The sequence below is a fragment of the Glycine soja genome, chromosome 15 (assembly GCF_004193775.1).
Source record: "Glycine soja cultivar W05 chromosome 15, ASM419377v2, whole genome shotgun sequence".
Classification (NCBI taxonomy): Eukaryota; Viridiplantae; Streptophyta; class Magnoliopsida; order Fabales; family Fabaceae; genus Glycine; species Glycine soja.
Window position 1 is genome coordinate 39043319 of NC_041016.1, and position 12080 is coordinate 39055398.

At 39.7% G+C, this 12080-nt stretch overlaps 1 protein-coding gene and 1 long non-coding RNA gene across 2 annotated transcripts; one reads left to right on the forward strand and one right to left on the reverse strand.

Annotated features, from left to right (window-relative positions):
* The first annotated feature begins 1049 nt into the window (after positions 1–1049).
* Positions 1050–6194, forward strand: LOC114386581. Its single transcript, XR_003661116.1, has 3 exons — positions 1050–1511; positions 1572–1660; positions 5881–6194. It is a non-coding gene; the product is annotated as an uncharacterized LOC114386581 (long non-coding RNA).
* Positions 6195–6889: 695 nt separating this feature from the next.
* Positions 6890–7825, reverse strand: LOC114386125. Its single transcript, XM_028346126.1, has one exon. The coding sequence runs from the start codon at positions 7823–7825 to the stop codon at positions 6890–6892; it is 936 nt and encodes a 311-aa protein (XP_028201927.1).
* Between the last annotated feature and the right edge of the window lie 4255 nt (positions 7826–12080).

Here is a 12080-nt window from a genome sequence, read left to right on the forward strand (position 1 = left end):
ATTGTTATTAATCAAGATAATTTTTTCATTTGTTATTAAAATACTTATTGTTATTAAAAACAAAGGGATACTACTAAAAAAATAGCTTTTTAGGGCGTAGTTCCTACATTGTCCCCCGAAATTGTCTTAGTATAATAGGCAGTGATAATTTTGTAAAAAGGAAGTTTTTAAATGAAGACGATTTTACTAAAATAGCTTTTTACGACGCAGTTCCTATGTCGGTTCCCTGAAACCATCTTCAAATGATGTGTACAACGACGATGAATTGTATAACCATCTTAAAAAAGACATGGTGGCATTTTTGTAATTTAAATCGACGTCATTAATGACGTTTATTTTGAAATTGTCTTTGTTTTGTTGTGTAGAAATTAAAACTCTTTACTTTTCCTCAGTTTCTCGTACGACCAAACTTTTCTCTGATTCTAAGACTTTTCCACCTCACTGTCATACCTAAGGCTCGTTGCTCCACCCTAGTCGCTCCGTCGTGATTTATTCCTTCTATCGTTATGTTGTGCCACCACTGTCGTCGAGTTGCGTCGCCGTCAACGACCAAGGTGTGAACCATAATTGTCGGTTTTGTAGAAGTTTGTAAAGCATAAATGTATTTCTACCCATTAGGAACATTCTCCTTGTTTGTTGAAACTAGTTTTAAATGGAAAATTAAACCCAAGGTAGTAAAAGTATAGTGGCCTTCAACATAATCTGCTTATTGGGTTTGACCTCACTACTACAATTTTTAGATTTAACATCGCATGATTAACATCGGTTATTCATAAAACCGATGTTAACAAAAGCGTGATGACATTTTTGTAAATAATTAGACATAGTTAACATCGGTTTCGGAAAAACCGATGTTAAGTACTCGATATTAACATCGGTTATTTAAATAACCGATGTTACTATGGAGTAGTTAACATCGGTTTTGGAAAAACCAATGTTGGTATGTCGTTGTTAACATGGGTTTGGGAAAAACCAGTTGATTTTAACATCGGTTTTCTTAAAACCGATGTTACCTAGTTGATGTTAACATCGGTTATTTTTAAAAAACCGATGTTGTTGTCATTATATATTAAAAATCTGAAATTGCAGAACCCGCGCGCTCGAACCCTATCGTTCTTCTTCTTTCTCCTTCTGCTTGAGTTCGTCTTTGTCGCAAACTGGGTTGCGCTTCCGTGACTGCAACCACATTGTGGAGTTCATGTTTGTGGAGTTTGTCTCTGCCACTTATTGATTGAGGTACGTCCTTTCGTTTTAACATTAGGCGTTCCTCGTTTTAACATTTGCTCGCTTTCGCAGGTCGAAGAAATCTAGGAAAGGAAAGAGTCCCAGAAAGGGTGGGAATCGATTTTGGAAGTGCATTGTGGTTCACCTTAAGACTCCCAGGGCGTTCTTCTTCTTTCTCCTTCTGCCCTAAGTTCGTCTTTGTCGCAAACTGGGCTGCACTTCCGTGACTGCAACCACATTGTGGAGTTGGTCTTTGTGGAGTTCATGTCTGCCACTTATCGATTGAGGTACGTCCTTTCGTTTTAACATTAGGCATTCCTCGTTTTAAGATTTTCTCACTTTCGTAGGTCGAAGAAAACTACGAAAGGAAAGGGAGGGAAGCGATTTTGGAAGTCCATTGTGGTTGGCTTTAAGCCTCCCAGGGAAGCCATTGAAGGTATGTCTCTGTTGTCAAGTTATGTCTAAATATGAAAAAAAATATAATGCTTGAAATGGAGTATGGGTGTGAGATGCTAAAGTATATTGATTGCTTGCTCTTGTACTATTTGCATTGTGGGGATATAGTGTTGGATTTGTTATGGGAAATTCTTTGATAAACCTAAAACTCTATATGTCATCTTAAAACCTAAAACCTAATGGTGTTATTCTGCTGTGAGGATATGATAAACAACCTGGGGTACCTTTCTGCTAGTGATTCCTGTTGATTAATCCACTTGTGTTTCCAGAATCTAATTTTCTCTCCATCTCCCACCTTCCACCTCATGTTATTTTGAATAACCATTACCTATTGTGATTGATTAAAAGTGTGTTTTAGATCCCTCCACTAAACAGATTGCTTTGCTGAGTTTCCTGTTTCTTCAAGGTTCCTCCATCCATCATATTTCGATTTCAGAACTCTGGTCCACAGCTCACCATTTTCTTGCATTAATTGCCACTTCCATTTTCCAAGTAGTGCGAGGTTGAATGTTTCAATATCCTTGATGCCCAAGCCAGCCTTTTCTTTTGGTAAGCATACCGATTTCCATTAAATCCATGCAATCCTTTTGTGAATTGCCTTCCTTCATAAAAAGCTTCGCTGCAGCTTTAAAAATTGCCTTCTGAATTTCTTCATCCATGAAAGGTGCCAGAAGCTCGTTATTTTGCTGTTGATTAACAGTTTGAAACCTGATTCCATCAATCTTGGGTCACTGACCAATTGGTTCTTGGAACCTATGGAAGAAAAAGGATTTCACCTCTTCCTTCACCTTGTGTGGGTCGTCAGTCCATGAACCATCAATGAATACCCCCCTGATAGAATTTCTATTTCGGTTAGCATTCATCAATAGGTGGAAAAAACTTGTGTTACAATCGCCTTCTTTTAACCATCTTCATCTGGATTTCTGCCTAAGTAAGGATTGATGGGCTTGGGCAGCAACCCAAAGAGATTCCTGTAACTGCTTCCTCTCCAATTTTTCTTGCTCCGTTAACTTTCTATGCATTGAGTTCTCCTCTAGTTTATTTAAATCTGATTCCAGCTTTGTGACCTTTTTGAATGTATCTCAACAAACTTCTTCTTCCTCTCTCATGAAGAATTCTTCTTCTTCTTCCACTCAGAGGAAGTGTGCTTTTGCTAGAAAGTGTGCTAGGCTGGTCAAAGAGCAAAGGGCTCGTTTCTACATCCTGAGGCACTGTGTCATTATGCTCATATGCTGACATGAGTACAATGATTCATGAAACACAACAAAAAGGATCTACCAAGTTCAAAAAAAGTTCTCTTTTTTTTCTTAAGTCCCTCTTTCTTCACTTTGTATGAGATCCTTCCTGTTGGGCATGAGCTTTTTCTTGGAGTCAACAAGTGTACATAGAATTTTTTTTTTTAATTTGTCTTCTATTGTGGGCTAGAATTATTGAATCATGGTTTTTTGTTAGGTTGGGGTTTGAACTTCCATTGAAGGGAGCTCATCTTCATGGTTCTGGTGGTGTTTTTAAGTTTAATTTCTTGTGTACCTGAGAATAGGGCAGATATATGGTACATTAGAATTGATATCTTCTCCCCCCTGTTCATTGTCAAATAGATATCTTCTCCAGGAGAATTTCCACTCCCAACCAGATTCTCCAAAGATCCCCATGCTTGCCATTGTCTTTAATTTTTGGGATGATATTTGATATAATTATGGGTATCTGTCTTTAAGAGTAATTCCATCTCCCACCCAAGAGTCTTCCCAAAATAGGATTTGATCACCACTGCCCAGTTTCCAGCGAAATTGCTTATTGACAGCAACCATGCTGCTGTGATGAATAATAGATCTTAAGTTAGACCACCGAGAGGAAAAAATCTGCTTAGGAGGGCCCTCTTCCAAGCCTCTCCAACCCCTGTACTTTGAGGTGAGTATTCTGCTCCATAGATGATCTTGTTGCTGGAACATCAACCATTTCCACTTCATAAGAAGAGCTCTATTAAAAGCCATCCAGATTGGGTCTGTTCAAGGAAGGTTCTGCAAATCTGCCTTGGAAGTGCTGGAGAATTGCAGCCTTAACCACAACAGGGTTGTCTACCCATCTACCCTCAATGTGCAACCCTCTCAAGGCATTCCTTCTTATGCTAAAGTTTATAATTTTGTGAAAATGAGAAGTGTTGCCATCTCCCTCTATGATCCACTTGCTTCTAGACTTCTGTCTCACTATTGATTCATGAAGAAAAGACTGCTCCCATAGGTCAGCCTGTGTCCTCTTGAGCTCTTGGACTTGCTGATCAGAGGGGTGAGTGATGCAATCCTCCTTAGGAAGGGACCAATCACTAGAACCATGAGCAAGAGGCTCCAAGAAGATTGGGCTAGAGGTGCTGAAGAAGGCCCTAGGGTTCTCATGAACCTTAGGGTAGATTTCTGAGCCCATGGGCCAAGGTTGGGTCCATTTATCTTTGTACATATTAGACTAGGATGTCATTATATTTGGTACTTGTATTTAGGGCTCCATATTGTAGGTAGGGTATCCTAGAAATATAGGATTTTTCAACCCTTGTATTTTTGGGCACCTAGACTAGTTTTTGTATTAGGGGTAGTTTTGTAATTTCACATGCACTAAGTGGATATTTGATGTGTGTGGTTGGAAATAAATTTAATTGAATTGGTAGAAGCCCAATCCAATTAAATTTTAGAGGGGGAGGTGAGCATTTGCTTACTACACCCCATTTCCACATCATATAGTCACACTTTGTGCATGTCCTTCATGCTTTTCATGCCTCATGACACCTAAGCACACTTAGTGGAGAATCTTGGAATTGATCTTGGATTAGTGGGCTGAACCATAACTAAAATTCACTAATCATAATTAGTGAAATTTTGGCTCCAAAGTTTGGCTCCACAAATTCAATTTCAAATTCAAGTGAAATTTGAATTTCCCTCCAATTTTGTGTGACACTTAGGCTATAAATAGAGGTCATGTGTGTGCATTTTTTTCAACTTTGATGATTTGAATATTAAACTTCAGATTTCAAAGCTCATTTAGAGCACAAAATTTCGTGCTCTTCTCTCCCTCTCCCTTCATTCATCTCCTCTTCCTCCAAGCTCTTATCCATGGCCTCCTATGGTGGTGAGCTTCTTCTAGACTCATCTTCTCCTTGAAGTGGCGTCTCCTCTCTCTCTCCCTTTCTCCATTCCGCTGCCATTCATCTTCTAAGAAGCAAAGGAAACCATTGATGAAGAAGATCCTAGGCCTACAAGCTCCAATGGAGCTTGCATCAGTGAGTTGTTAGAAAGTTCTCCAGATCATTCAACTTTTTCTGTGTTTGCTTCACCTTGCTGCCCAAATCTCCACAGTTATCTCTACTCCAAGTTTTTAGCCTATGCTTGAGGTTCTGAAGTTTACATTTTAATGCATAACCCCCCCATCCCATAGGCTGATTTGCAGACCAGCAGTCCCTGACCACCTTAGTGTAATCCTTATTAGACAGCCAAGCATCAAAGAGCCTAAAAGGCTTAGGGCCCCAATCAGTATGTTTAGAATTCATGAGAATGGGGCAATGATCTGAATAATTCCTTTCAAGGATGAATTGGGAACTATCAGGTCATTTACATAACCAATCATCAGAGGCTTCCCCACACAGGGAATATCATCTACCTCCATTGCTTCTTTTCTATCTCTGCACTCCATAGAGGCATAGCTGTGAAGAATATCTGAATTAGTTGTAGCTGCCTCCATGCCTATATTTTCTCCAAGATGCCATAAGTGTTGAGCCTCTTCCAACACCTCTGCACTGCACTCAATAATGCTTTTTAGCCTCCTTTCTGCTTCCACATTACTCTGATTGCTAGCCTTATCCTGGTTGGGAGTTTGAATTGCTGAAACATCATCTCCTTGTTGAAGCTAAGGGTGATTTTCCTCAATCTGCAGGGGTCGAGCTTTAAGGAGGGAGTGTTTTTGCCGTATAGTATGATTCAATTAGAACTATCAGTTTATGCCGTATACATGGTAAAATTTTGACTATGATAGGAAAAATTTTGACTATGATAAGCAAAATTGCCTTATTGGCCAGAATTTGTTTATTGTTGCAGTGAAATTTTCTTTTTCTGCTGGTTTAAGTTGATTATGGATGTTGTATTTTAATTGAAATGTAGATAATAGGCTTTAAAAGGGTTTAAATACACTGTGGATAATTTCTGTATGCTTTTTTTTTAGGCTTATCATTTACTACTGCTAATTGGCATTGCTGTGGAAGCTCTTTGATTATAGCAACTCTAGGTACGTTTGTACGGTCTACTATCTTTATATGTATTATGATAGACTACTGTTTTGACATTTGTCATAGCATTTATATACACATATACTACTGTATTTGTTTGGTAGATAAATTGTTGTATTTGTTTGACTAACTTATCTAAGATCAATTCAGTATTTGTCAATAGTACTCCTCCCCTAAAGCTATCTTTGAAATCCAGCTTGTGCTGTTGACACACACACAGGCACACACACACACACACACAGCCACAGACCCACACACACATTGACACACACACAAACACACACACACAGAGCCAGGCATACAAAGACACACACACAGCCACAGACACACACACACACACAGCCACAGACACATAAACACACACACAGACAGCCACCCACACACCCACACACACACACAGCCACACACACACACCGACATAGACACACATAACCACACACACACACACACACAAAGTGACACACACACACAGACACAACCACACACACACACAACCACACACAAGAAACACACCCACATCCACATACACACACAGCCACACACACAGAAACACACACACACCCACACCCACATACACACACACACACAGCCACACACACAGAAACACACACACACCCACACCCACATACACACACACACAGACACACACAGACAACCACACACACAGACACCATCAGCATTTTCCTATAATTTTCAATAAATTTCCATCTTTCAATTTGTTAATCAGTGCCCTTAAGTGGTATATGTTATACATGTTTTCTTTTTTTTTATCAGCAAAGATAAGTATATATATAGATAATTGAGTACCAGAGGTACTGAAATACAATTTTTGTTGCCTAAGCTAGTGGTTCGAGATTAGACTGAATGGAGTCTAAAAAGGAACCACAGCCAGCCCATAGACCATATTAATGAAAAACTGCTAATCAAAAGTTCTATTCTGAGCTATTACACTATCCCTTCTCTAAGATTACTAGACCATTGGTTAAAATGAAAAAAAAAATCCTTCTCCAAATGCCTCAGCCAAGTCCACAACAAGAAAGCTGCTTCGCCAATCAATTTGTTGCTGTCTAATGTTTCATTGGAGAATACTATCGTATTCCGTTGCTGCCAAATGGTCCAGGTCACTGCCACCCACCAGCATTTCCACCTAGTAACCCTTCTCCCCTCATTCAATATATCTCCATGCTGTAGAAAATGTTGTCTTGGATCTTTTGGAAAAGCTGCAGATTTGTTCACCCAGGATAATGATTCCCACCAAATACGAATGATTCTATTGCAGTGGAAAAACAAATGTCCTTCTTCCTCTTCCTCTCTGCTGCAAAATGGGCAGTGCCTATCCAATATATCTATTTGTCTCCTGTGTAAGTTTATTCTAGTGGGTAGTCTATCTCTAAGACGCCTCCATGCAAATACTGCATATTTGGTTGGAATCTTCAGCTGCCACAGCTCCTCAAAAGCCCTGTCCTTGATCCCATCAACTATAGACCCCCTCATTACCTTGTATGCAGATTGCACCGAGTAGCTCCCACTTGGATCTGCCATCCACACCCATGCGTCTCTTCCATTTTGCTGAATAACTGACCTTTCAACATCTTTTAGGAAATTGACAGCCATTGCTATCTCATTGTCGAACAATGGCCTTCTCCAAGATAGATTCCACTCCCACTCCCCATCTTTGTACCCTCCCATCTGCTGTATTAATTGATTTTGTTGTTCCGAGATTAGGAACAATCTAGGATATTTAACTTCCAATGAAACCTCATCATGTATCCACTTATCCTCCCAAAATTTAACCCTTTCTCCACCCCACCCTCCATTTGAGCTCGTTGAAAGATGCAGAAGCTCGGTGGAGATATGCATTGATGACATCATAAGTACCATTGTCAGCAAAGACAAACTTTGTCAGAGCTCAGAGCTAAATGCATTGCAAATGCCTAGCAACTTTGAACTTATGTCGAAGTACACATCAATCCATTTGTCCTCCCAATCACTCAGAGGAAGCTCAAGGGCAGTCATAAGGTGAGGATTTCATACCCACAGACCCTCATGATACACACTCACACACATATACCCAACTACAATAATGAAGCATAAGCACCCTTGAAACCCAGCATTTGAAATTAGTTACATAAACAACCGCTGATGTCTATATTTGTCTGTAATTGAATTTGACCTTTTGTATGTTGTTGTATGTGATCAGTGTAATTTGCTATATAAACAATTGTTGTTCATGGTGAGTGAACCTTAGATTCCCGTTTGAGACTGAATGCAATGACTCTTGCGGACAGTTTGCATTAGCCATTGTATTTAGTCTTGAATTGTCCGTTTGGACAGTTTGGGGAGACTGGTATTTTTATGTTAGATTCATTCGTGAAGGTTATTATTATTTTCATTAATTTGATTAAATTTCGGTTCAATGCATTTCAAGTTGTTCTCCTAGTGCATACTTGATTATCGGGAAATTCATTTCACCGATGCCATGTCGTGTACTTGGAGACCAATGTGAAATGCTGCCGAAATTTAGTCAAATTTTTGTAAATAATGGTAACCCTGACGTTTGAAGCTAACATAAAAGACAATTTTCCTAAATGGGATAGGGCCACACCTATAAATAAAAAAGTGAGATTTTCATGCATGGAATTGCTTAGATGGATCGAAGTTGGATGAATGAAAGTCAAATGAGCACAGAATATAAGGATGGCGTCGAACAGTTCTTGCAATTTGCATCAGAAAGAAGTCGACCGAATGAAGAAGGAAAATATTATTGTCCTTGCATCAACTGTTTGAATGGAAGACGACAATTACTTGATGACATACGGGACCATCTATTGTGTGATGGGATTAAGAAGAATTACACGATGTGGATATGGCATGGTGAAGCCACAGACATGCAGAGTGGGTCCTAATCTGAACTGTTTGATGTAGAAATAGGAGATCGATTAAAGGACATGATTCGTGACCTTGGACAAGAGTCTTTCCAGCAAGCACACGCCCCTGTGTATGAAGGATTTCAGAGTGATTCTAAGAAGCCTTTGTATGCAGGGTGCAAGATTAACCCTGTTGTCTGTTGTGTTAAGTCTGGTTAATGTCAAGGCCAGGTATGGGTGGAGTGACAAAAGTTTCACCTCACTGCTTGAGGTAGTGCACAATCTGCTTCCAGAGGACAACACATTGCCTAAAAGTTACTATAAGGCGAAAAAGATATTGTGTCCGATGGGTATGGAGTATCAAAAGATTCATGCTTGCCCCAATGATTGCATACTGTACAGGCATGAATTCCAAGAAATGTCCAAATGCCCTATCTATGGGACTTCACGGTACAAAGTGAAGGATGAAGAAGAAAGTAGTTCTGATGAAAACTCCAACAAGGGCCCCCCAGCAAAGGTTTTGTGGTATCTTCCAATCATTCCAAGGTTTAAGCGTCTTATTGCTAATGAGGACGACGCAAAAGACCTTACCTGGCATGCAAATGGAAGGATTTCTGATGGAATGGTCCGTCATCTGACTGATTTCTCCCAGTGGAAGAAGATTGATGGTTTGTATCCGAATTTCGGGAATGAGCCAAGAAATCTTAGACTTGGACTAACCAGTGATGGAATGAATCCATATGGCACCTTAAGCACTCAACACAGTTCATGGCCAGTTCTGCTAGTAATTTACAATTTGCCTCCTTGGTTGTGCATGAAGCGAAAATACATGATGTTGTCTATGATGATATCGGGCCCAAGACAGCCAGGAAATGACATTGATGTTTATCTAAGTCTGTTGGTTGAAGATCTGAGAAAGTTGTGGGACGAGGGGGTTGTAGTCTTTGATGCGTTTCGCAAGGAGACCTTTGAAATGCGTGCAATGCTTTTTTGTACCATTAATGACTTTCCAGCATATGGGAATCTCAGCAGTTACAGTGTTAAGGGTCATCATGCATGCCCCATCTGTGAAGAAAATACAAGTTACATACAACTTAAACATGGGAGAAAAACAGTCTACAGTAGGCATCGCCTCTTTCTAACACCCAATCATCCTTATAGGCGACTGAAAAAAGCTTTTAATGGAAGTCAAGAGCATGATATTGCACCGATATCGTTGACTAGTGAGCAGGTATATCAACGGGTTCAACACCTGAATACTGTATTTGGGAAGACCCACAAGAAGGATAAAAGTCAGAGTTGCATATGGAAGAAGAGGTCCATTTTCTTTGATCTTCCGTACTGGTGTGATCTTGACGTTAGACATTGTATTGATGTTATGCATGTGGAGAAAAATGTTTGTGACAGTGTGATTGGGACGCTCCTTAACATTCAAGGCAAGACGAAGGATGGCTTGAATACCCGTCAAGATCTAGCTGATATGGGTATACGATCACAGTTGCATCCAAGGTCTGATGGGAAGAAAATTTACTTGTCCCTATCCTGCCATACTTTGTCAAAGAAGGATAATATAAGTTTTTGTCAGTGTCTTCGTCGGGTGAAGGTTCCACAAGGATACTCTTCAAATATTAAGAGCCTTGTGCAGTTGAAGGAGCTTAAGCTTGTAGGGTTAAAGTCTCACGATTGTCACGTGCTCATGCAACAATTGATAGCCGTGGCTATACGAAACATCTTGCCAAACAAAGTCAGGTTAGCGATAACTCGCCTGTGCTTTTTCTTCCATGCTATATGTAGCAAAGTCATTGGTCCAGTCATGTTTGATGAGTTGGAAAATGAGGCCGCAATTATACAAAGCCAGTTGGAGATGTATTTTCCCCCTACTTTCTTTGACATCATGATTCACTTGATTGTGCATCTGATCAGAGAAATCAAATGTTGTGGTCCTGTTTATCTACGATGGATGTACCCGGTTGAGCGATACAATAAGATCTTAAAAGGGTATACAAAGAATCTATATCGTCCAGAAGCATCTATTGTTGAGAGGTACATTGCAGAAGAAGCCATGGAATTTTGTTCATAATACTTAGAGAAGGCTAAACATGTTGGGCTTCTGAGTCTCGGCATGATGACAAAGTGGGTGGTAAGGGTTCAAGAGGACTGCATGTGATCACTCCAAGTGTAGAAGATTTGTTACAAGCTCACTTGTATGTCTTGAACAACAGTAATGAAGTTTTGCCATACATAGTTAAGCATGAAGCTTTAGTCAAACAGAATAATCCGAAAATGTCAAAGAATTGGGTGTTGAAAAAGCATAACAAGACTTTCTGTGATTGGTTTAAAGATACAATCTTTGCAGATGAGAATGCTTCAAAAACATTAAGAAAGCTAGCAGATGGGCCTAAAAGAAATGTTATAACCTGGCAAGGATATGACTTAAACAGGTATTCATTTTACACAAAAGCACAAGATGACAAAAGTACAATGTAGAACAGCGGGGTCACCCTAAGGGTTGAATCTCAACACTTTGCAAGTGTCAATGACGCCAATCCCTGTGTAGCTTCCATCCCTTACTTTGGGTTCATTGATGAAATTTGGGAGCTTAATTATGTGAAATTTACGGTATGTGTTTTCAAATGTAAATGGGTTGACAACAACACCGGTGTGTGCACCGATGATATAGGATTTACGCTGGTAGACCTAAAGAAACTTGGTTACCACAATGACCCTTTCATCATGGCAGAACAAGCTAGACAAGTATTTTACGTGCAAGACCCTTGTGAGGAAAGGTGGTGCGTGGTTCTACAGCGCAAAACAATTGGTGTTAATGTAGAAGATGATGATTCATACATGGACACCTATGTTAGTCCTTTGACCGCTCAAATCACTCGTAATGTTGTCGGAGAAGAAGAACCTGACGACGTTCATGCTAATCGAAATGATCATAATGAAGGAGAATTGATTAACATCGTCTAATGTAATTTTCTGCAGAGACAGAGGTCACCAAAGCAAGTAAGTCACAGCTACATTTTTCTCTGATTGAGGCATCGGTTTTTTGTTTTAGATGATATCCTTAGGACTTCATACAGCTCATGTTTGTCACCAGTTTCATCATCCACCACCCTTTTCTTCTCTGTCTTCTCACGTTTATTGTTGTTAAACCCATATTTATGCTTTCTTCCCTTCATGTCTTGTTTTATCACAACTTTAGCCGAATCTCCTATCTTCAGCACAGTTGAATCTCCTGTCTTATTCTCCAATGACACACTTTG